At 45.5% G+C, this 24,288-nt stretch overlaps 1 protein-coding gene across 9 annotated transcripts in view; it reads left to right on the top strand.

Moving 5' to 3' along the window:
- Positions 1-24,288, top strand: part of AGAP1 (ArfGAP with GTPase domain, ankyrin repeat and PH domain 1) — a 382,012-nt gene that overhangs the window by 148,156 nt on the left and 209,568 nt on the right. For 4 of the 9 annotated variants that reach the window (XM_018558275.1, XM_018558272.1, XM_018558274.1 and 1 more), the window contains exon 1: positions 23,416-24,087. The exons of the other annotated variants lie outside the window; for them this stretch is intronic. In XM_018558275.1, coding sequence (XP_018413777.1) covers positions 23,463-24,087 — 625 coding nt within the window. In that variant the 5' untranslated portion in view covers positions 23,416-23,462. Of the gene's footprint in view, positions 1-23,415; positions 24,088-24,288 lie in introns of those variants that run through there. 9 annotated transcript variants of the gene reach the window in all.

The raw sequence follows: 24,288 nt of genomic DNA, 5'->3' as shown, positions 1-24,288 counted from the left end.
ATTGTTTGGTGCTTGCTAAGATGCCTAGTTGCACATAAATGCTACATGTCCAAGATGAAGCACATAGATGAGAATGAGCCATATGGTAATTAATTTGACCTTAAATACACTTTCCTGCAGTAAAAGGATAAGACCTGGATGGTCCACTCCATCACATGTACCATTTTGTTCCCCAACATAAAGACAGACAAATGTATTGCAAAATATTTGGGGAAAACCAGATTTACTACATTTCCAAATTCAAAATACTACAGGACATTGATGCAGATTGTTGCACCTCACCTTTTGCCCAAAATGAGACTTCCCTCAGTTAAGCCCACTCAGATACCTCCAAGGCCCTAATGTACTCAGCTTCAGAATCCATATTCCTGGCCTGAATGGGGCACATACTGCAGCTGAGCCCTGCTTGCCCTTAGCTGCCTGTGTTGTGGTTGAGATGTGCTCTTTTTTTTAGCACCCCAGCCATGTACCATCTCTTCCTCCCCTTTTATTGCTTGTACGACTTTTGACGGACGGAAACGCCAGCAACCTTACGAAAATCGTACGATCTAGCAAAGTTTTCAAACATGCTTGACCGCCAAAAGTCGTACGATTGTACAGTACTATCGGTCGGGCACTCTATTCACACGTTACGATTGTCGTACGAAAAGTCGATCGCATACGATTATCGTACGATAATCGTAAGGTGTATGGGCACCTTTAGGCTGTCACACCATGGTCTAATTTTGTTCCCACCTGCAACACTTAGAGGGTACTGAATCCACCTTGAGAGGTGCCTGAATTCCACCCTAATGCATTATCACACTCCTTCATCAAGAAGAACCAGACCTGCCAAAGAACAGATAAATATAAGAGTGGGAAAGCTTTTTCCTCCTCATTGAATCAATGAAAGAAATGTGTTCCCATACCCCTGCCTATTATAATCCTGGCCCTGCCTCCTCTCTTTGCACTCTTGCTGGCTGCTCCAATCAAATGCTAACCCTTTCCTGCCCCTGCTTACCCTCTGCTCTGGGGTCCATGCTTCCTCCCCTTCCTCACTCACCAACTCCTGTCTATCCCCACCATCTTGCTGGCTCCATGTGTTCACACCATGCTTGGATCACGTCCTGACCAGAACAGTTTGTTCTTGGACCAAAAAAGAAATCCCAATGTATCCCTATGGTATTTCTGGGCTCTGCTCACACAAGCACAGTCCGTTCCGGACCAGACAAGAAAAATCCTGCTCGTCACATTTTCTCTGGTCTGGAACACATGGAATTGCAACAAAAACTCATACAAAGCACTGGAACGCACCTGAAAGCCTATTATAAGCACACAAAAAAAGCAAACAATCCGCTTCAGAACGCGGTAAAAACGCAATGCACCACATTCCAGATCTGGTCCGGAAAATGGTGGGAACCTGGCCTAACCCATGGAGCCCCACAACCTCTACCACCCAAGGGTAAACCTGGTGTAGGAACCACCACCCTACCCTGCTTTGTGCCGATTCCGGCACTCAGCACTCACAAATGTGAACATGCTCTAACCAGGCTCACTGAAACAGATGTTGAACAGTCAAAAATACATATATCTTGAATTTGTGTGTGTTTGTGGCACACTGTGGAAAATCAATATTCTTAAATGGTTCCTCCCAACTTTGCATAGCACATGAACACAAATCTGCATACATTTCATTAAAATGCACATGAATGCACATTAGCTCATGTGAATATGCACACAATAACATTTGCCACAAATGCACACAAAAGGCTTCTTTACTAAATGTGTCTGTGGGAAGGATATGATAGCAGCCAATCCAATTTTTCCCTTTTACGCTCAGACCACAAAAGAAGGATTGCTTCCTGCGGGGCTACGGACTGTCTAAAACATTCATTTTCATAATTAAGCACAACGAGTGGTCTCCTCCAAGCTAACAGTGTTGGGTCTATTTCTGGACTGCAGCTAGATGTCTAATAATGACTGCCACTCAATTTTCAGGGATGGTGTGTGTTTTGTTTGGGCAATTGGCACGTGCAGAGTTTGGGAAGGCTTTGCAGAGAAACCCTGATTGATTCCTCCATGTTCAATAATGTGTTCATTACAATGGCATTTCCTGGACAGCTGGGCCTGCTTAAGCCAGAAGCCAAAATTACACTTGAGAATAGAAGCAGATTCTACCATTGTGCCATTTTGCTTCTGGTTTGCAGGGCGGACAGTGCAGTTCAGTCCCCAAGGTTTCGTTTGTAATGTGTTGCGTCATTTTTTTCTCTCTAGTTCTGGGATGCCATTGCATCCTTTTAACATGGAAAAATTGGTGAGAATGATGCGCACAGCACTGACTTAAGGTGCCTATACACTTTACAACCCTCGCAAGACTTTTTTCTTGCGAGGGTTGTAAAGTACTTAAAAAAACGTACGATCTGCCCATCTTGGACAGGCAGATCGTACTTGCGATGACTGCAATGAGGGGCGCGCTTGCAAGGACGGCAAACGGGCAGCGGGCCCGTTCGTCAGTTGTCGAACAAGCAGGCCACTAACTCGCCGAGAATCGTACGATTCCCGGCGGGTTTTCCAGCCTGCTTGTTCGAGGGAAGACGTGCGACCCTACAATAGAAACAGTTGCACGCCTTCCATACACTCGTACGATTCTCGGCGGGGTTTCCAGCCTGCTTGTTCGAGGGAAGACGTGCGACCCTACAATAGAAACAGTTGCACGCCTTCCATACACTCGTACGATTCTCGGCGGGGTTTCCAGCCTGCTTGTTCGAGGGAAGACGTGCGACCCTACAATAGAAACAGTTGCACGCCTTCCATACACTCGTACGATTCTCGGCGGGGTTTCCAGCCTGCTTGTTCGAGGGAAGACGTGCGACCCTACAATAGAAACAGTTGCACGCCTTCCATACACTCGTACGATTCTCGGCGGGGTTTCCAGCCTGCTTGTTCGAGGGAAGACGTGCGACCCTACAATAGAAACAGTTGCACGCCTTCCATACACTCGTACGATTCTCGGCGGGGTTTCCAGCCTGCTTGTTCGAGGGAAGACGTGCGACCCTACAATAGAAACAGTTGCACGCCTTCCATACACTCGTACGATTCTCGGCGGGGTTTCCAGCCTGCTTGTTCGAGGGAAGACGTGCGACCCTACAATAGAAACAGTTGCACGCCTTCCATACACTCGTACGATTCTCGGCGGGGTTTCCAGCCTGCTTGTTCGAGGGAAGACGTGCGACCCTACAATAGAAACAGTTGCACGCCTTCCATACACTCGTACGATTCTCGGCGGGGTTTCCAGCCTGCTTGTTCGAGGGAAGACGTGCGACCCTACAATAGAAACAGTTGCACGCCTTCCATACACTCGTACGATTCTCGGCGGGGTTTCCAGCCTGCTTGTTCGAGGGAAGACGTGCGACCCTACAATAGAAACAGTTGCACGCCTTCCATACACTCGTACGATTCTCGGCGGGGTTTCCAGCCTGCTTGTTCGAGGGAAGACGTGCGACCCTACAATAGAAACAGTTGCACGCCTTCCATACACTCGTACGATTCTCGGCGGGGTTTCCAGCCTGCTTGTTCGAGGGAAGACGTGCGACCCTACAATAGAAACAGTTGCACGCCTTCCATACACTCGTACGATTCTCGGCGGGGTTTCCAGCCTGCTTGTTCGAGGGAAGACGTGCGACCCTACAATAGAAACAGTTGCACGCCTTCCATACACTCGTACGATTCTCGGCGGGGTTTCCAGCCTGCTTGTTCGAGGGAAGACGTGCGACCCTACAATAGAAACAGTTGCACGCCTTCCATACACTCGTACGATTCTCGGCGGGGTTTCCAGCCTGCTTGTTCGAGGGAAGACGTGCGACCCTACAATAGAAACAGTTGCACGCCTTCCATACACTCGTACGATTCTCGGCGGGGTTTCCAGCCTGCTTGTTCGAGGGAAGACGTGCGACCCTACAATAGAAACAGTTGCACGCCTTCCATACACTCGTACGATTCTCGGCGGGGTTTCCAGCCTGCTTGTTCGAGGGAAGACGTGCGACCCTACAATAGAAACAGTTGCACGCCTTCCATACACTCGTACGATTCTCGGCGGGGTTTCCAGCCTGCTTGTTCGAGGGAAGACGTGCGACCCTACAATAGAAACAGTTGCACGCCTTCCATACACTCGTACGATTCTCGGCGGGGTTTCCAGCCTGCTTGTTCGAGGGAAGACGTGCGACCCTACAATAGAAACAGTTGCACGCCTTCCATACACTCGTACGATTCTCGGCGGGGTTTCCAGCCTGCTTGTTCGAGGGAAGACGTGCGACCCTACAATAGAAACAGTTGCACGCCTTCCATACACTCGTACGATTCTCGGCGGGGTTTCCAGCCTGCTTGTTCGAGGGAAGACGTGCGACCCTACAATAGAAACAGTTGCACGCCTTCCATACACTCGTACGATTCTCGGCGGGGTTTCCAGCCTGCTTGTTCGAGGGAAGACGTGCGACCCTACAATAGAAACAGTTGCACGCCTTCCATACACTCGTACGATTCTCGGCGGGGTTTCCAGCCTGCTTGTTCGAGGGAAGACGTGCGACCCTACAATAGAAACAGTTGCACGCCTTCCATACACTCGTACGATTCTCGGCGGGGTTTCCAGCCTGCTTGTTCGAGGGAAGACGTGCGACCCTACAATAGAAACAGTTGCACGCCTTCCATACACTCGTACGATTCTCGGCGGGGTTTCCAGCCTGCTTGTTCGAGGGAAGACGTGCGACCCTACAATAGAAACAGTTGCACGCCTTCCATACACTCGTACGATTCTCGGCGGGGTTTCCAGCCTGCTTGTTCGATGGAAGACGTGCGACCCTACAATAGAAACAGTTGCACGCCTTCCATACACTCGTACGATTCTCGTACGATTGCAGGATTTCCCACGATTCTCATACAAGAATCGTACAGTGTATGGGAGCCTTTACACATGCAACTCACCATGCAGCACCACTAGATTCATGATTTTTAGGTTTCTCTGCAAAGAAGTCCATGCTCTTGCTATTTGCCTTGCTAAGCTGGCTTGTGTTTGATTGAAATTGTATTTAAGAACCAACCCAACAGCTCATACAACCAACACAGCCCGTGGTGATAAGATACAAATGGAAGAGATTAGGCAGATACAGGGAAACCTACTGAGGCAAGGACACAAAAGGAAAGTGTAGATTTCCCATCTTGTAAGGACTATATAGATTAGTTCAGCTGCACAGTGCCAACAGACAATACTGATCGTTTGCTCTCTGCTTGCCTTTTTCGCAACAGCTTCCATAGTACAGGCTCTCTTTAAATCCTTGCAATACATACAACATTCCAGGAGATATCTACCCCCTCCCCCCTTTTGTTAACCAAAAGTCTACCTATCCAGAAGTTGCATCATGGCTTTGTATTTAATGTTAATCTGTTTTTATTTAGTCATGATGCATTCACATACAAGTTGCTGGATAGGCAAGGGGGGCATAGTTGTAACATAATGCCGTTACCACAAACTAAAGCCGGACTCTAGCCCAACTCTTTTCTTTTGCTTTACAATAGAGGCAAGATTGGTTAAACCCTCTGTCAGGTTTTCTTTGCTGCATACCTTTGTATAGAGATTCCCCCACTTTCTCTAGCTGGCCATACACTGCTGACTTGGCCGACACTCCAGCTGTGGGTAGCCCTGTGGGCACCATCCTGTTTGACAAAGTTAATGAATCAATCTACTTTTGTCGAAGGAGCCAGAGCCAGAAATTGTTGCCTGAACATTGACTGCAGTCAATCAGCTACAGTCACTGTTGGGCATTCTGAATATCCCAGCAGGGGAGTTTCCCGCATTCATGCTGCTTAGCATGAAATCTTGCTTTTTCCTCATTCGCCTTGTTCTCCCTACTGGGGAGATTTTCCCTCTTTTCCTTTTGCAGTCATACCTTGTCTGACAGGTTCTCAGTAGAGATGAGGCTTGGCTTGGTCAAGCAGAGCTCGCTTGGAGCCCAAGCCTGCTTAAAAACCTTACTGCCAACCCCTTCCCCGTGACTCAATCTATGGTGGCAGTAGGGGCAGGGGGCTTCCCTGCACTTTTGTGATGTATAAGCCTCCCAGGAACTGATTGGCTTGGGAGGAGGGGTGGCAGTCAGAGTTTTGAGCGGGCTTGGGCGAACTCAGGCAAACTGTGTTCATACCAAGCCCTGCCTCATGACTAGTTCTCACAAGGACAGAAGGTGAATGGAAATCCCAGTGAGGAACACAAGATAGGAAATAAAACAACGTATATGTGTCCTAGATCACGTATTGCTGTGTTTAGAATGATGTTCCTGGGTTTATTTTCGTTTAGCCCTGTTTACATCCTTTTAGGCACATTTAGCTGAATAAAGCCATGTTGAACGGTTCCTGGACGCAGATGTTTGTGCATGCGCACTTAAACTGAATCCACTTAATAGCTGCTAAACGTCTAGTTGTGCATTCAGGCATAGCAGTACGTGCATCCAGATGCGTTTGCAAAAGAGCTCCAAGTGCACCCGGTCCATGTATTTTCATTGCTGTGGGCATGGGGCCTAAGAGTTGGACTTTATCCCCGCATTTACAAGTCATGTTTAAATCTGGTGTCTGCAGAGAAATAACTAGTTCTTAAGAGAAACCCTTTGGTGTACCAGGCCCCATAATAAAACATATTATTTTATGTGTATTGGGAAGTTTGCAGTTGATCTGTATTGAGATTCAGCCTCTAAATTCCGTCCCTGGCACATATAGATGTCTATTCTCTGCAGCTCTCTGCATCAGATGCAGGAATCTTGTCCATCTGGTTTCTGTAGGAACCTGTTGGTGCTTACGTCTCCTCTGAGACTAGGCAAACCTGAAAATAACATCATCTTAGATAAACATCTACCCTGTTCTTGTAATACAGTTTTTGTTTTATTCCCTGCTTCCCATAGCTTGCGGTACCTCTACTGTCTGATGCCACAGCTATAGTACTTGGTGGTGCAATGCAGTGCTTATGTCTCAAACCTTTCTAATTCTGATGTTAAATACTGCACTGCATCCATACACACATCAACATATACAAGCTAAGGGGAAAAACATGACATTATTAATGTTCCTTAGTGGTTTCATGTCTGGGAGCCGTCACTATTTTACTGCCATGCTCCTGTGCTGCTATTCCAGTGAAATGGAAATTATTTGTACTCCATTCTGGTAGAGTGATTGTGCTCGGGGATTAAATGGAAGTCGTTCCTGCAAGAATTAATGGACAGAAATGCTTTCCCTTTAATATTTTGGAACAGGTTTCCACATGAAGACTGACATGGATGAAAGGAAACGCTGTGTGTACCATTTATCTGATACCCTGCTGTTTCAACCAGGTGCCAACCATTACAGAGGAACAACCGTATTTTATGTGTTAAAATAAAAATAAATCAATGTGTTTTGATGTTTAAAAGGCTACTTTCGATGCCTTGAACGTACTCTTTTATTTTATTGCACAGTTTACCTCACAGGGACTGTATGACTAAACATAATTTGCTGGCTCTAATGATGTAAAAAAACACACAATTCTCCTGCTAGACAGAAGCCATGTGATGTAGGTTGCTTAAAGTGGAGCTCAACTCCCTATGCATTCATTTTTTAACGCTTTTAGCAATAGTATTCATATAGACACTATCACTTGTCCAGCGAATCCAGCAATGGCCTCTGTGATGCTTCGTCACCACAAGCTGGGTCCCGCATTGCCATCTTTTTTACTGGCAATATCTGGAGCTGGCTGTCTCTTCCTGGTTCAGGAAGTTGGCACCCCGATGAACGTGCTTCTAGGTTCACCCTCCTCCTTCTGCTGTGTGGAACCTGAAGCCTCATGGGGCATGCATCGTGCTTATCACAGTAGTCCTTAGGAGTAGAGAAGATGTCATTCTTGCCTAGGAGGGTGCCAGGCTGGACCATGAAGACCAAAGAAAAAATGGTTAAAAAATACAAATCAGCTTCCTATTTTGTAGAGGGGGGAAGACTTCAACCATGAAAGGGTGATTTGAGTGAAATTCCACTGTAAAGATCTTTATCTTTATTTTTAAAGATGTAATTTATAATAGTGTGGTAATAATCCGTTAATACAGGCATGAGTCTTATCTCTTTCATGTAAAGCAGGGGTGTCAAACTCAATTTAATCGTGGGCCGCATCAACATTATGGTTGCCCTCAAAGGTATCTGTAAGACTATATAAATGTATCTAATCTTTATCATAATTGCCTCTGCATTCGATTTTTTACTGGTTTTAGTAATAACTTAGTACATAGAGTCTAGGAAATGGCCTGGTGGGCCGGATTTGGCCCCTGGGCCTTGAGTTTGACACGTGATGTAAAGCCTGAATTTTAACAATAGATGCCCATGGTATGTTACTCCAGCATTTCATAGGAAGGTCGGTAACAATGTATCTCTCACACAAGCAGTCATCTTTATTAGAATTCTCAAGGAAGTAAATAGAGTCCTCCATCCTTGTACTGATTAATGAAAGAATGGGTTGGAGATCTTACCCAAAGTAACTTGTTATATTCTGTATCATTGTAGTATTATATGGTGTTTTAATGTAACTACATCAGTAAAAGCGCTTTTTTAATGTGGGCAGAAGCTCGCCAATTGTCTGCTCCATACGCAAAATGCACCAATACCGGGCACCTCTGGAACACAAGCATTTTGGGATATTTTCTAGCACATCTCTTGTTGCAATATTTTCTCTTCATGCTCCTTTTGGAAAATAAAACATAAATTCAAATTTGACATAGTGTTTTAGTAGTCAAATGAACACAATGTAAAGTCTACCTCTTATGGCCCCCTTGCTTTATTTTTGTCCTAATAATCCAGGAACTATAGGTAGTAGGTATTTTCCCTGACATTCCAGAATGTTTTCCTCACTCCTCTGCCTGTCTTCTTACTTTCTTTGTTGTCTTCCTTTAATCTGATTAATGATAGGGGTGTTGTTCTCTGGCATCCGTCTTGTGTGCCCTCTGATCTATGTCATGAGGCTGAGGGACAACCATATCCAGTTGGTGTGGAGAATGTTAGCTGATGAAGAATAGTAGAGTTCAGCAGATGTTGAGTAGTAATAGGGGATGAGTGTCATCCAAACATAGATGATGATAACTCTTTATACCATGGCTGCCTCATATTACATTTTTGTTGATTCTGTGTTATTTTCATTTTAAACAGTAGACGGCTCTAACAACCAGATTTGTAGAACCGTGTTTGTACCATAGATTGCCTTTCTTAAGGCGCCCATACACTGTTCAAATTTTGTCCGGTTTTTGAGGATCGGATGAAATTCACACAGTGTGTGCCACTGTCGGCACCCTTTCGATGGATTTATAGTTTCACCGCAGCTGGAGTGCTTAGGTTGCCTACCCCGTCTTAGTCCTTTGAAAATGTTTTAAAGATGTTTCAGCAGTATATGTGTATGCAAAAAGCTCAGGATGCCAAATACTGTTGAAAGGTTAATTGAATGGAAATGTTTACGCATATATACACAGATTAACTGCATTTGGCTTTCAAGGACTATGGCTTGGCTGCTGACCTTCATTTGATGCTTGGTTTATTAACTAAACTATTTACAGATTTGAAGTGACGGTCAGATATTCAGGTATATGCTTGGAGGTCCTTTGAATGGAAGATCTTGCTGTGAATGTGCATATTTAGCCACTATTTACCACTGAGTTCAGCATGAAGATTCCCATTATATTCAATAGTTCTTGTTCACACCTAAGCGTCATTCTGCTGCTTGTCACGTGAAAAAGTACATCAACGTTTTGTACGGCAGGATTGCACATTTTTGGCCCCATAGTCTTCAGTAAGAGCACATGAAAATGCATGAAACAGGTGTTTTAGCATGCCTTTGCGTCTAACAACCGGTCTCCTCCTCCTAGCAACTTCAGGCCTGTGAACAAAATGGAGAATTCAGGAGTGGCAATGCTGGATGTGAAGACTTTCATCTTCCTGGTGAAGGCCAACAAGAACCTCTATGACCCCATTGATACCCATTACAAGAACTGTGGCAAAGGGCCCGGAAAGAAATTGGGTGTGAAGTTTCCTAGGATTGGGAGCTCAAATAGCACAAGACACAATAACAAACAGAAAAACTAGGGAGCAGATACAAGAATAACAATGGCATACAGTATGTCACGGATGACACTGCCTTCCACTCGCCAAACCAAAAAGACTCAAAGCTTGCAAAAACCCCCAAAATGCCCTTTTACATGCAAAAAAAAAAGGAAAAAACCCTTCAAAATAGCCTGAGAGTGCTCACATTCAATAAGCCCATGGAAGAAGGAACGAGAGCAATAATGAATGTGAAGGCTCAGCCTGGGGGTGTCTGGTAAGGTTGAGGAGTAACCATAAGGCTTACATGGATTTCACCTTGTATGAGAGCAGTGTGTACAGCAAACGTTTGAGAAACATTCTGCAAAGTTTCGCAAGGCATTGGTGAATCTTTCTGCAAGCTTCAAGCAGCTTTGTTGAAGTCTTGAGGGCCGGTTCACACCACAAACAGTGTGTTCCAAAGTGGTCAGCCTCTAAAACGCACTGTATTGGAATCTGGCCTGCTCTCTGCGTTCAGGTCGGGAGGGGGTGTGGCGGTGCATTGAAGCTTTACTAAAGCCCGCTAGCAGCTTGTTTATAGCGACAGCCAGCACCCCTATTAAGATCTGTGTTTAACATCCCCAAACTAGAGCTCAATGGTGGTTATAACAAAGCTTTCTGAAAGCGCTGCAAATGCTTTGTAAAAGCTTGCTTACACATAATGCTCCTTATTGGTCAGATTAGGCAAAATTGAACTAATGTCTGCAGGCACTTTATAACCATCATCTGATCTGATTAGGTTCATAAGGTGTCTATGGTCAACTCTAGGTCTATATGCAGGCCCTAACCTTGCCAGACATCTGGTGGCTGAGCCTTCTAGAGGCAAAAAAAATCAGGTGGCTAGGTTGGCTTTTCCCATCCAATAGTGGTTGTGTTTCTCTGAGATAATCTTGTACCGGGGATTTCTAAATGGTGTCATTTTCCTTATTCTGTAGACCCATTGATCCAAACATGGTTGTTTTGGGAATGCTCTTTATATAAAAGAACTTTCAACAATTTGGTCATCCCTTCACCTCTGATGACCATCTTCTAAAATCTGTAGCCAGCTTGAGGCAGGTGAAAAGTAAAGGTGCCTATACATAGGTTGGTTATCTGCCAAATGTTATGGAATGTGTTCCTTTTTTGGGGACATATCTCCTGTGCTTACTGAACAGATTGGACAAACATATTATGAGATCTTCTACCATGATCCCTACAATAGGCCAAAATCGGGATATTGTAGATATAGACATTTGGATGTATGGCCCAATCTGATCAATATCCACACCATGTTCGATAGCATTATACACAGGTAATTTTTTAGCATGTCTGGCTGCTAGTTGGTAGTTAAGCGTTCTTAACCCTTTCATTACAGAACACCCCCGATGCTGCACTACTCGCCTATGATGGCTTTAAGTATGTTTTCCCATATTTAAAAGAACATGTTCGATTTCTCCAATGTGCCTCTAGGCAGGCGGCATGTCTTGGCTGTATTAATTAAAAGCAGCTTTGTTTTCCTTCCTGCATGTGTTTATTTTGTAAGCCAGCACAACGCAGTATTAAATATGGGATTTAGCGCCAACTACGACCTGAGCTGGGATTACTGCATAATGTAATGCAGTGAGTTGGGCTTTAGTGGTGCTGCAGGCTGCTATATGTGTGGATTTTGTTCTACCTTTCTCTTTTTACTGGCTGACACTGTAATAAATAACTGCAGTGTTTGTAGCATAGTTCTCTGTGTAGTACAGGAATGAGCAGATGTTATGGAGAGAGATCAGGGATTTGCTGTATGCGGGTGCAGGAAAAGGCTAATTCTGAGTCTTGCCTTCTATGTGATAAGAGACCATGGGGATAGGTCCATACTATGGGGCATTGGGAGTGAAGATATAGAATCGTGGCATTCAATACTATACCCATTTGTGCATATACAGCTAGATTTCTGGGTTTTCTTCTTTTACTGTGCCAGTATGATAGCACTGCATATTATAATAAATTATTTTGTTAAAGGAAACATGTAAATTGAGAAATTTGGGGACTGCCATTGCCAGTCTTCTGACTATGTTAGTTGTCTGGCTGTCAAGCTAAGTCGCTGACCTAGAATTATGTATATCAGATGTTGTGACTTTGTCCTGAAACACCAGCGAGAGCCAGACAACTAGCATCTTCATATTGAAGTCAACCTCTTATGACAAATGTGCTTTACGACGGAAATAAACATTCGTTGGCAGGGGGCGAGCGCTCTCTGCACAGCGTGCTTTCACATTATGGTACCCCTACCTCTTTCTGTGCATTCCTCCAGGAAGGGCAGGTCAAGGATTGTGCCTGATGAAGGGGATCCTGCGAGTCCCTGAAACGTTCCACTAAGTGCGTTATGCTTTTTTTGCATGTACATCAGTAAATAGACTATTCTATTTGCCATTGGAGTGCCAGTGTCCATATTTTTACAAGTCAAGGATTTTGTCCCCTCTTGTCTCCCTGGCGCTACCAAATGCGCTTCTTGGGTCCAATGGTAATCCTCTTTGGCCATTGGAGGGTCACTAATGATGCAACTCCTCTGCATGCTCAGAATATAGCTGAGTTGCCCACTGCAAGAAGACAAAAATGCCAAAATACTTTACTATCCTAGTGATTTTTTTTTTTTTGTTGGTATATATAAGGCTGGTAACAAGTTGATGAGTGCGTTTGCCATTTGTTTTGCTTGACTGTTTTGTAGTACTAACACACATGCTGTATGTGAGGGTTGTCGTGCTAGGACAGAAAGTGGGTTACTGGCAGGATCACAGAGTGAAAATAAAGGGAAAAAGCCTGAAAAGGACAAATAATGCAGCCACCACATAGAAGGACTGGAAAGTTGCAATAAATTAAATTTTAGGTATTTGGTATGAATAACCTTTAACTGATCGCAAGAGCAGCACATACAGGAAATACTTCCTTAAAGCCTTAAATCTCCAGTGTTTTGATGGATTGGGAAAAGTTTAGAACCTCCTATCAGATTTGTTTTTTGAGTGGTGAAGGGTAAAGGTGGCCATACACTGAGCCAATTCCCGCGTGTTCTTAAGGACAGTGGCACCCACTCTGCAAAATTTCGGTCGGCATCCCTCGATCAGCTGATCGAAGAATCGGGTCGGAAATTCTTTGTATGAACAGTCAATGAGCTACCGGCTCGGCTCAAGTATTCTGACCAGCGGTCGCTGACAAATACAAAAGAAACAGTGTGTATTCCTTGATCAACGTGGTCATAGCGTTGGAATCTACTCTATTTTTTTTTCCATTCAGGCCGCAGGTACAACGACAAAATATAGAGCAATGTATGTCCAGCTTTAGAAGCAGTTTATCATTGTCTGTACTTTACCGTTCTGATGACTGCTTACCTAATTCCTTCTCCTGAGTTAAAAAGTGAGAAGAGTTTGTCAGTCAGCAATGAAAAACCTACAAAAAGTTCCAACCCTTGTTTAAAAAAAAAAAGAAAAAGCTCCTGAAAGATATATGTAAATGTTATTAGTCATCCTTTTACATAAGCCAAGTTGTCATTCAGGTTTATGGTCTCATTAGGTGCAATATATTGAATCTATTGTGTGTCGTTTCATTTGGACTTTCACTTGATAAAGCATACCGTCCCAGCTTGTATAGTGTGTATATAACACACATATCAATTCCTGAAGTTTATAATAACATAATCCCATGACAAGCTATAGTTATTACATTTTAGAAAAGGGGTAAATCTGTCTATAATCCCTTTTTAAACAGAATTGAGGAATTACAAACATTGCATACATTCTGTTTTAAATGGGAAATTGTACTTGGTTTAAACAAATCCTTGGCTACTGTAGGCAGCGATTAACTTTCTGTGTGTGTGTATATATATCTGTATATGTATATGCACTATATTGCCAAAAGTATTGGGACGCCTGCCTTTACACGCACATGAACTTTAGAGGCATCCCAGTCTTAGTCCGTAGGGTTCAATATTGAGTTGGTCCACCCTTTGCCGCTATAACAGCTTCAACTCTTCTGGGAAGGCGTCCACAAGGTTTAGGAGTGTGTCTATGGGAATGTTTGACCATTCTTCCAGAAGCGCATTTGTGAGGTCAGGTACTGATGTTGGACGAGAAGGCCGGGCTCGCAGTCTCCACTCTAATTCACCCCTAAGGTGTTCTATCGGGTTGAGGTCAGGACTCTGTGCAGGCCAGTCAAGTTCCTCCACCCCAAACTCGCTCATCCATGTCTTTATGGACCTTGCTTTGTGCACTGGTGCGCAGTCATGTTGGAAGGGGCCATTACCAAAACTGTTCCCACAAAGTTGGGAGCATGAAATTGTGCAAGATGTCTTGGTATGCTGATGCCTTAAGAGTTCCCTTCACTGGAACTAAGGGGCCAAGCCCAACCCCTGGAAAACAACCCCACACCATAATCCCCCCTCCACCAAACTTTACACTTGGCCCAATGCCGTCAGGCAAGTACCGTTCTCCTGGCAATCGCCAAACCCAGAAACGTCCATCCAAATGCCAGACAGAGAAAAGCGATTAGTCACTCCAGAGAACACGTCTCCACTTCTCTAGAGTCTCATGGAATTTGGGGAACAACCTGATCTCTAGCTCCTTAAGAATTACAGCTGGCACCTAACTTTTGAGGCTTTCTCTAGTTTTGGTCAGTGAAGCTGGCTTCTAAAAAAAAGTCCTGTTTCCTGGCAGACTGGCCCCTGAATTCCATTATAATTTCTCCATCACTGGTCTATTAATTGTTGTCACCAGAAAAAAAACAAGCCTGGTGAATATGGAAAATTACAAGAATTTTTCCAGATACGTGACTTTCTCTGTTCTGAAGTAATAGGTGTTTGCCTCACCATGTTTTTCTCTAAAGGTGCCCATACACTGTACGATTCTCGTACGAGAATCGCGGGAAATCCCGCAATCGTACGAGAATCGTACGAGAATATGTACGGTCGCACGTCTTCCATCGAACAAGCAGGCTGGAAAACCCGCCGGGAATCGTATGATTCTCGGCGAGTGAGTGGCCTGCTTGTTGGACAACTGACGAACGGGCCGGTGTGCGCACGCGCACACTGCCCGTTTGCCGTGCTTGCAAGCCCGCCCCTCATTGCAGTCATCGCAAGCCCGCCCCCTTTAGGGGGCAGGCTTGCGATGATCGCAAGTACGATCTACCTGTCCAAGATGGGCAGATCGTACGTTTTTTAAAGTACTTTACAACCATCGCAAGACTAAGGTCTTGCGATGGTTGTAAAGTGTATGGCCACCTTAACTTGCTTAATAGGAGGTTCTGACTTCATTGTAACCACCTGAGCAATCCTCAGTGTTGTAAAATGAAAAGCTGTAGATTCTGCTCTTGTTAGGGCTCGTTCACACCAGCCCACACACTAAAATTATCTTTATCAAGATAAATGGAGACTTGCGGTATGGAAAGATGCAGACCTACTGCATTTGTCTGCACTTTCTGTTCTCCATTGTAGTGCGAATGAGGAACATAGAAACCAGAGGTGCAGAGAAATGCAGGACTCTGCATAGACATAGTGTGAATGGGCCTGTAGCTGATAAAGGTGTTCTGTAGTCAATCAGCAGATAGCTCAGGCAGGGCTGCCACCAGTGCTTGGGATTTCAGGGCAGTGTTGTCGGCACAATACAGGAAGTTAGGAGCTCACTGGATTTCTGGCAGGGTCAGTAGGTATTTTTCTGTATTCTTCCCCAGACATACACTTTAAATATGGCTTGAATTTGGCTAGTGTCCCAATATGTCATATTTTTAGAGAATGAGGAATTTTCCTTCTAGCTGGCTGGAGATGTACACGTGTTTGTATGCATTGCTGAATCAGAACTTAAGTCAGATAGATAGATTTACAGTGAAAGGATCATTCTTTTTTTCTCTAAGGGAAAGGAGTCATGCTTGAATATTCAGCAACTGATGTTGAAGACTGCCTTCCAACTCTTGTCTAATGCATGCTAGCCTCTACATCTGATTATTGACAATAAATCTAGCTCCTATCATATTGGATATGGTGGAATAAGAGGACACCTGTGCACAGATAGGTTGTCATTGCTGACATCCCTCTAATACTAGTGCCTCAGTTGTTTTTGGATTCAACACTTTGGTTACTGATCTGAAGGCAAAACATCAGGGCAGTTTAGAAAGTATTGAAATATTGGGTATCGTCATTACAGTCAGGAAACCAGTATCGGCAGAAGAGGCTCAACAATGGCAGCCAATGTTTTTCTGACAGATTTTATGGCTCGTTCACACTGATGTGCCACATTGCCAGTTTATTTTGCATGGAACCCCCATTGCACAGTGCCATTGCACTTCAATGCATGTGCACTTCAGTACATCACAACGGGAAATGTAAACCATCGGTGGATTGTGGTGAGGAACTTGACGAGGAAAGAGTGAGTTGCATCCTGAAGTGGACCTTCTACCTTGGGGCAAGTACGCTTTTTCAAGGTGCCCCTCTCCCCTCCATAAAGTGACACATAAAGTGTACCTGTGGGGGGATAGTTCGATAGCATACTTCCATCGTGCAGAGGGTGACCTCATCCCCCTGAAGACAAGATCCCAGGAAATGTGGAGTAGCCCAAATTTCACGAGAAGATGCTGCAGCATAGCACAGTATCATCTTCCTGTCAGATTTGGGCTACCTGACATTCTCTGTGATCAGGCCAAAAGTAGGATGATGTCACCTTCACCTAGATGTTGCAGGAGGAAGTCTGGAAAAGGCAAGTATATTATCTATTTTCCCCCCAAAGGTACTTTAATGCATTGTTTTAGGGAGGGTGGCAACCTTGCCACTGAGATGGAAGTTCCGGTTTAAAGCTTGACAATGCATTGTGTAAATACAGCACATAGTGTAAATGAGCCCTTAGGAAAGCTTATCAAGGTTCTTATAAGGTGCTACACATTTCCAGCAGTTGCTGTATAATTGCCTTACATCTGGTTTCTTTTTTACGTTGATGTGTGTACACATTAAATCCTATTTTGGGTGTGTAGTGGGGGGAATACTCCTCTCTCATTGGGGCGCTGCATGGGTTAACTGCTTGTTAATGTCTTGGAATATTGTGTAAAGAACTTTGATATACCTGATCCCCGTTGGCCAATGTCCTCTTCTCCCCGCTGCTCCAACTTGTGGACTGTCCCTCAGCATCCTCACATATAATGCCCTGTATTGTATATGATCGCGTTAGGGAACCACCGACTGCTGGAGCGTAATGGGAGAAAAGGCTGCGGTTGAGGATACTGAAGCCTGCAGAAGTAGGGATCAGGTAAGTAAAAGTCCTTTACCCAGGTACCCATAGACCTAAATCAGCAGGTGTCCCTTGCAGTGAAAGGGCAGCACCACTACAAGGGGAGTTTTTCCCCCCTAGAGATCACCCCAGCAATAGTTTGTACACCTTTCCAAATGTAACTAATTAGACTTTTGTTCTAGTGAACGTGGTACACAGGAACTGTGCTGGCATGTGTAGTAGTAGTGTATATATTATATACTCTCTACTGACACATTAGAGAAAGGAACATGCTGCTAGAGAAGGCGGCTGGCTGGTCGGTGGATGATGGAGATGTCTGTTCTCTAATCAGGCGTTGTTGAGTAGAGGGAATGGCTTATCTGCAGTATTGTGCTGGTTTAAAGGGAGGGGGTTCTTTGTAAGTTAATGTTTAGAGAAGGGTGATGTAAGGTAGGGGGCTCAGGTGCAGTTAGTGTATTCAGTCCTTGCAGATGCAGTAATGGGCACTGTGGCAGCTAATTTACAATGGCAGATCAGTGTGCAGAGGCCAAGCTATCTCCCTAATGTCAGATTGGCTGTTCCTGCATCTGAAACAGAGATGCATGGGTAACTTAACCCCATCAGTCCTGGACTTCACTAAAATACATTGTAGCATATGTGAATTGATATGTTTACATATAGATGCTGCACGCACAGTTTATTCCATCCGTATGCCGCTTGCTAAAGCTAGCCACACACCAATAGAAATTTGCTCCAAAAAATTCAATTTCGAAACGTTCATTCATTATTCCAATCATTATTGAGCTCAAATTGATGACAGATTTCTACTGTAGAGCCGAACATTTTTTTGAAGGAACAGGATGGAATTTTTTTTCTAGAACAAGCCAAAATCTATCAGTGAATGTGGTTTTCTTTCTAGAAATGCCAAAATGGAATGTTAGGATCCAATGAAATTGTGAATGACATTCGTCAAGTCTCTGATGGCATTACCAAATGTTCTGACGATTGTATGGCCAACATTTAGGTTTTAGTAATCCTGTTGGCTTTGTACATTTATTTTTCTTGTGCGTCGTCTCTTGTGCAGCTGAAGTTATGAAACTAAGTAACCCGGGGTAGGTAACATTGTCCTAACCTGGATGTCTAGGGATTTTACATTATGAATTTAGTGGTCCATGAGGTCCGAAAGGTTGGCGACTGCTGGTCTAGAACATACGGAGTAGTGGGAGAAGTAAATACAACATGCACAATGAAAGGGATAATTAGTAATTTTAGTGGTGCCATGGGTAAATATGACAGCCATTAAAACATATAAGCATTGTATATATATAATATATAATTATTTTTGTTTCCTTAAAAATGTCACACTATAAGGACTAAACTTTTATTAAGTCATACTCATTCATTGCATTTTTATTAATAATTACTTTGGCTTTCATGTTCTTATTAGATAAGCCCAATGGCAATGTGTGTCAGTGGCAAAGAGCAGCAGTACAGGAGTCAACTGAGGATGGAGAAAAGGCTTCTTCTGCCAAGATTAGGCTTCTTATCTACTATATGGAAAACCTAGCCTATATTCTAGGAAGTGGCGTTTAACACCTAAGAAAGACATGAAGGGACTCTGATACTGGAATGTGTGCTTGACACAGTGCCCCCTCCTCTTCCTCACTCTCTCTCAATATTGTAGTTTTTGTACAGGTCTGTATGGCTGACCACATTGAATGTTAGGGTGTATTCAAGCTTGTGTTTTAGGGAGTGGTTGTCAACGAGGTATAGGAAGCTCCCTGACACCAGCAAAGGGCCACACATATTGCTCAGTATATGTAATACTATGGAAGACTGTTGTAGACTGCTGACATCCTAAAGAAAGTGATGGTCAGAGATGGGGGGGTTACAGGTTTGATTGGAGACTGGTGACATGTTACATGCAGCTAGTAGACTCCTGCTATGACCTCTTTACAAATCCATGTCCCCCCTACAGATTGCTGAGGTCCAAGGGCTGCACGACAAGTACCAACGGGCTGCATGTGGCTCTCTGGCCATAGGTTGGGCTCTGGGGGTTTGATGCCTGAGTTACGTGGGTGTGCTATGTAGCTCACTTGTGCTATTAAAATGGCCTGCAACAGCGTCAGAGAGAAACAAATAGCTCCCTATAGCATAATGTACATAGTAGCATGTAGTAATAGGTAATCACACAGAATTGGAGCGTGTTTTTTTTCATGTAGTAGCTACTACTATGTAGCTCACACAATAGGGAACCCTAGGGGTTGATTGATAGTCATAGCAATGAACCCTTTCACTTCCACATCTGATTTTGCCTATTTGTTTGCACGAATGTTAAAATGCACATTTTAAGCCTGAAGATTACTTAAAGTGACACTATACTCAGGAGTTAAAGCTTATAAATACATACAAGTACCTGAACTATTAACAGAAATGTATCTTATCTGTGTATCACTCGACTGTAGAGCCTCAAATCATCTCTGAATTGGAGCTGGCACTGTCCTTCCTTCTGGAGGGTGGCTACTTTTATTCCCCATGGTCCCTGTGTGTTGTAAAGTAGTCACCGATCCAAGTTCACTCCTGTGATGGACTACAATCTTAATATAAATTAATAAACTGAACGTGAGATTGTAGTCCATCACGGGAGTGAGCTTGGAGCGGTAGCTACTTTACAACACACACAGGGACCATGGGGAACAATAGTAGCCACCCTCCAGAAGGAAGGACAATGTCAGCACCAATTGAGGGCCCATTCATACCTATTGTGGTGCGTTCCAGAGCGGCAGCTGCTGAAACACACAGCAATCGCTCACAAAATGTCACCCTTCGTTCTAGGGTGGGAGGGGGCGTGGCGGTGCTTTGAAGTCAATGGCACCGCAGCCACGCCTCCCGCCCACAGTGCGATCGGACGCCTGGCAAAACATTGTCTGTGTTTAGGTCCACTGGAAACGCAAAAAATAGAGCATGTAGCAGGCAATGTTTTGCCACACATCCGATCGCACTGCGGGGGGGGGGTTGTGTGGCTGCGGTGCCATTGACTTCAATGCACCGTCACGCCCCCTCCCACCCCAGAACGAAGGGGGATGTTTTGTGAGCGATTCCTGTGCGCTCCAGCAGCTGCCGCTCTTGAATCAAGCTGCCACATGTAAGCAATCTCCTGCTGCTATATAGAGTGACTTGGTCTTAAGGGCCCCCTACCTTGCAATGTTCTCCTTTGCTTGGTCATTACCGACCTCTCTGAATAAATTTACTCTCAAAAATCCAATAATCTGCATTGATCCAAATACAGAGAGGGAAATTTATCAACACTAAAGCAAACACAATCTGGAGCAGTTGCCCATGGCAACCAATCAGCATCTCCCTTCAGTTTGCTCAGGTATTATTTGAAAATGAAAGAGAGAAGCTGATTATTGGCTGCAGTGCAAATCTGCTCCATATTTGATACATTCCCCCCATAATATCTATCCATAAAGGTATGACATAAGGATATTGTCATGTCTACAGGTATGTACCCTGGAATGATCATTCCTACCAGGAATACAAGTGGCTGCTAGACTTAGTTTTTTTTTTATTGGGGGATGGGATAGTGAGTATAATGTATTCAATTAAAGACTCGGAAATGGGGTATCTACCAATCTATTTTCACTTTTCTCCACCACTTGACCTTGCACATCCAGGTAATAAAAGCTTGTATCATCATTTCAAGCAGCAGACATCAGGAACAATGGTGGACATATCAGCTGTGCGGCCTGTGCATTGGACCCGTTGGGGTCCGAGGGACCATTACAGGTAAAGGCTACTCCTAGCTGTAATGGACACTAGAACTTCAGTTGCCAGCTGAGGGCCAGGATACTTTCAGTGACTGACAGTACCCTGCCTGGCTTCCAAACCTGTGGCCATTATTTGAAGCTAACCTTGGCAGTGAGGAGAATGCGGGAATCGGCATGTCCAGAGTAGGTCTTATTTCACGTTATTCATTAGCCACTGACGCCAATAAATAGGGGCTCTCCACCCAATGACACCAATGTATAAAAGACTTTCCCCACCAAACTCTTTTATGGATGGAACTTCCACAATGACACCATGGCTGGCATCTGTTTTATTCACACCAACACCAATGGCGGCCCCTGTTTTATTTATACTGACCCCAATGGTGGCACCTATTTTATACACCGTGACCCCAATGGTGGCACCTATTTTATACACCGTGACCCCAATGGCGGCACCTATTTTACTCACAGTGACCCCAATGGTGGCACCTATTTTATACACCGTGACCCCAATGGTGGCACCTATTTTATACACCGTGACCCCAATGGTGGCACCTATTTTATACACCGTGACCCCAATAGCGGCACCTATTTTACTCACAGTGACCCCAATGGTGGCACCTATTTTATACACCGTGACCCCAATGGTGGCACCTATTTTATACACCGTGACCCCAATAGCGGCACCTATTTTACTCACAGTGACCCCAATGGTGGTACCTATTTTATACACCGTGACACCAATAGCGGCACCTATTTTACTCACAGTGACCCCAATGGTGGTACCTATTTTATACACCGTGACACCAATAGCGGCACCTATTTTACTCACAGTGAGTGACACCAATGGTGTTTTACTCCCCCTTTCTCAGCAGTGTACTCCAGGGACAGATATTTTATAAAACCTAGCAAAGCACAGGGGGAAAGGTGCAGTATTACAAGCCACACCCACTTTATTTGCCCCGCCCATCTCTGCATGTTTCTTCTTTAACTCTTTGGTGTCCCTGCTAATGCTCTCCCAATGTTGGCAACTATGACCTGATAAATGGGAAGATGACAACATAGACATTGCCATGGTACAGTGGAATGACGATGAACACATAGACTCTGTTGCATATGCTTCTGTACTGCGTTGTGGAAGATGTTGGAGCTATATACAGTAGAATTGGGATGGAGTAGATAGTCCCGGCAAATCATGACATTGTACTGCGTTGTGAAAGAGGTTGGAGCTATATATACAGTAGAATTGGGATGGAGTAGATAGTCATGACATTGTACTGCGCTGTGGAAGATGTCGGCACTATACACGGGTACAGTAGAACGGGGGTGGATTATAGCGCAGTGTACAGACAATGGGGGTGGGCTGAGAGCCGATTCCCTCACACATGTCGGATCGGACGACACGATGTGATTGTAGTATTACATATCGCCTGTGTCTGCTGTCCCCGGCTCTCCTCCCCAGCTCCAGCCCGGGCTTTGCTGAGCACTCCCCTCCGTGTCTCCTCCCACTCCTCGCCGTGTCTCCTCCCACCCTCCTCCGTGTCTCCTCCCACTCCCAGGCTCCGGGTGTCTGTCCCTGTGTCAGTTTCCTGCGGGCTCTGCTCGCTGATCTCCCGGCTCCTCATGCCGTTCCCGTCGGAACTGTCCCCGGCTCTGATCGCGGGGTACAGCCGGCAGTGCGGGGTGCTGAGAAGCGCGGAGAGGGGGTGAAGCTCCCCGGCACCCCCCTTTCTTCTGCACCAAGACCTGATCCAGCCTTGTACCCCCCGCGCTGGGGGGCGCCGTGCACCTGGACATGTATCTGCTAGACCCCACACCCCCCCAAATGGAGCGGGGGACCCCTCAGAGGAAGACCGTGTATCGGATCTCTCTGACCCTGGTGAAGAAGGAGCTGGTGGGGGACTCGCGACTGGAGAGATGTCCGGAGGAGGAGGAGGGAGAGGAGCAGGACACATTCCCCCCGCACCCGGGGCTCAGGAATTTCAGGACCCGTAGCACCGGACAGCTAGAACTGGGCCGGCTCCGGATCACCAGAACATCAACCCGCAGCAGAGGAGGTGAGACACCTGAAGACCGGATCACCAGCCCTGGAGATGCTGCTGTGGACAGAATCCCTCCAGTCCCAGGAGTCAGCACCCCGAGGATCCCTGCATTTGCTGGGACCAGAACCAGCACCCCCAAGATCTCTCCTGTCCCAGGGACAGGAATCATCACCCCAAGGATTCCTTCAGTACCTGGGTCAGATAGCAGCCCACGGGTCCCTCCAGTCCCAGGGACAGATAGCACCCCCAGGGTCCCTCCATTACCGGAAACTGGAATCAGCACCCCAGGGACAGATAGCACCCCCAGCCTCCAGCAGGATGTTCCCTGTGAGCCTGCCCCAGCCATGGATTACAATGTTGCAGGATCTCCCCATAGTGAGGCCTCCACATCTGCATCAGGATCAGTGGACTGGGCTAAAGCTGGGGCGGAGGGGGCCTGGGATAAGAGACACCCCAGCCTTCTGAGGAGAAGCTTTAGTTTCAGACACTGGAATGGGGAACTGCTGAAAATCAGGAGCCTGACCAGGGAGAAACACCACAGCAGCTCCAGCTGCCTTAGCCAGCAAAGGGTAGAATCCAGAGAGCAAGTGCCCATGGGTGACCCATGCCCAGCTGACAAGAGGAACACCTTAGATGTGGGCGAAGTGCTGAACAAAAGCGACCCCCTGACCGACCTGGAGAGGTGGGAGCGGAGCAAGAGCAAGAACCGGACTCTGGATAATAGTGATCTGCACAAGCTCTCCGAGCAAATGGAGATGGACAGGAAAGGCCAGGAGAGGAGACTACTCAGGTTCTTCAGTGGCATCTTCTCTCGAAAGGATGGTGCCCTGGTGTCATTTGTTGGTCCTGGTGGCCGGTCACCTAGAACTAGCCACTCCAGGTCCCGGAGTTACTTCAGCAGCTTAAAAAGACCTGCGGCGGACAATATCCAGTCCAGCTCTGAGAGCGTCAATGGATCCCCTTACAAAGGTGCTTGTTTTCCCCTTTCTATGATTGGTCAATGTGGCATCAAATACAGGTCTTCACTGATCTGAAGTGTCACCAACAAAGTGAAATGTGTTGTGTCAGTGTGACGGTTCGCAGTTAGTGTATTTTGTAGCCAGGTGTCTTCCTTGATTCAGCAGCACACAATCTATACGCCTTGACAGGTGATGAGTGGTGACCTGGGGG

This window comes from Nanorana parkeri, unplaced genomic scaffold (genome assembly GCF_000935625.1).
Source record: "Nanorana parkeri isolate BGI_ZX_2015 unplaced genomic scaffold, ASM93562v1 scaffold329, whole genome shotgun sequence".
NCBI lineage: Eukaryota > Metazoa > Chordata > Amphibia > Anura > Dicroglossidae > Nanorana > Nanorana parkeri.
The sequence above is the reverse complement of the archived record's forward strand: the minus strand, read 5'-3'. Positions and strand labels throughout refer to the sequence as shown.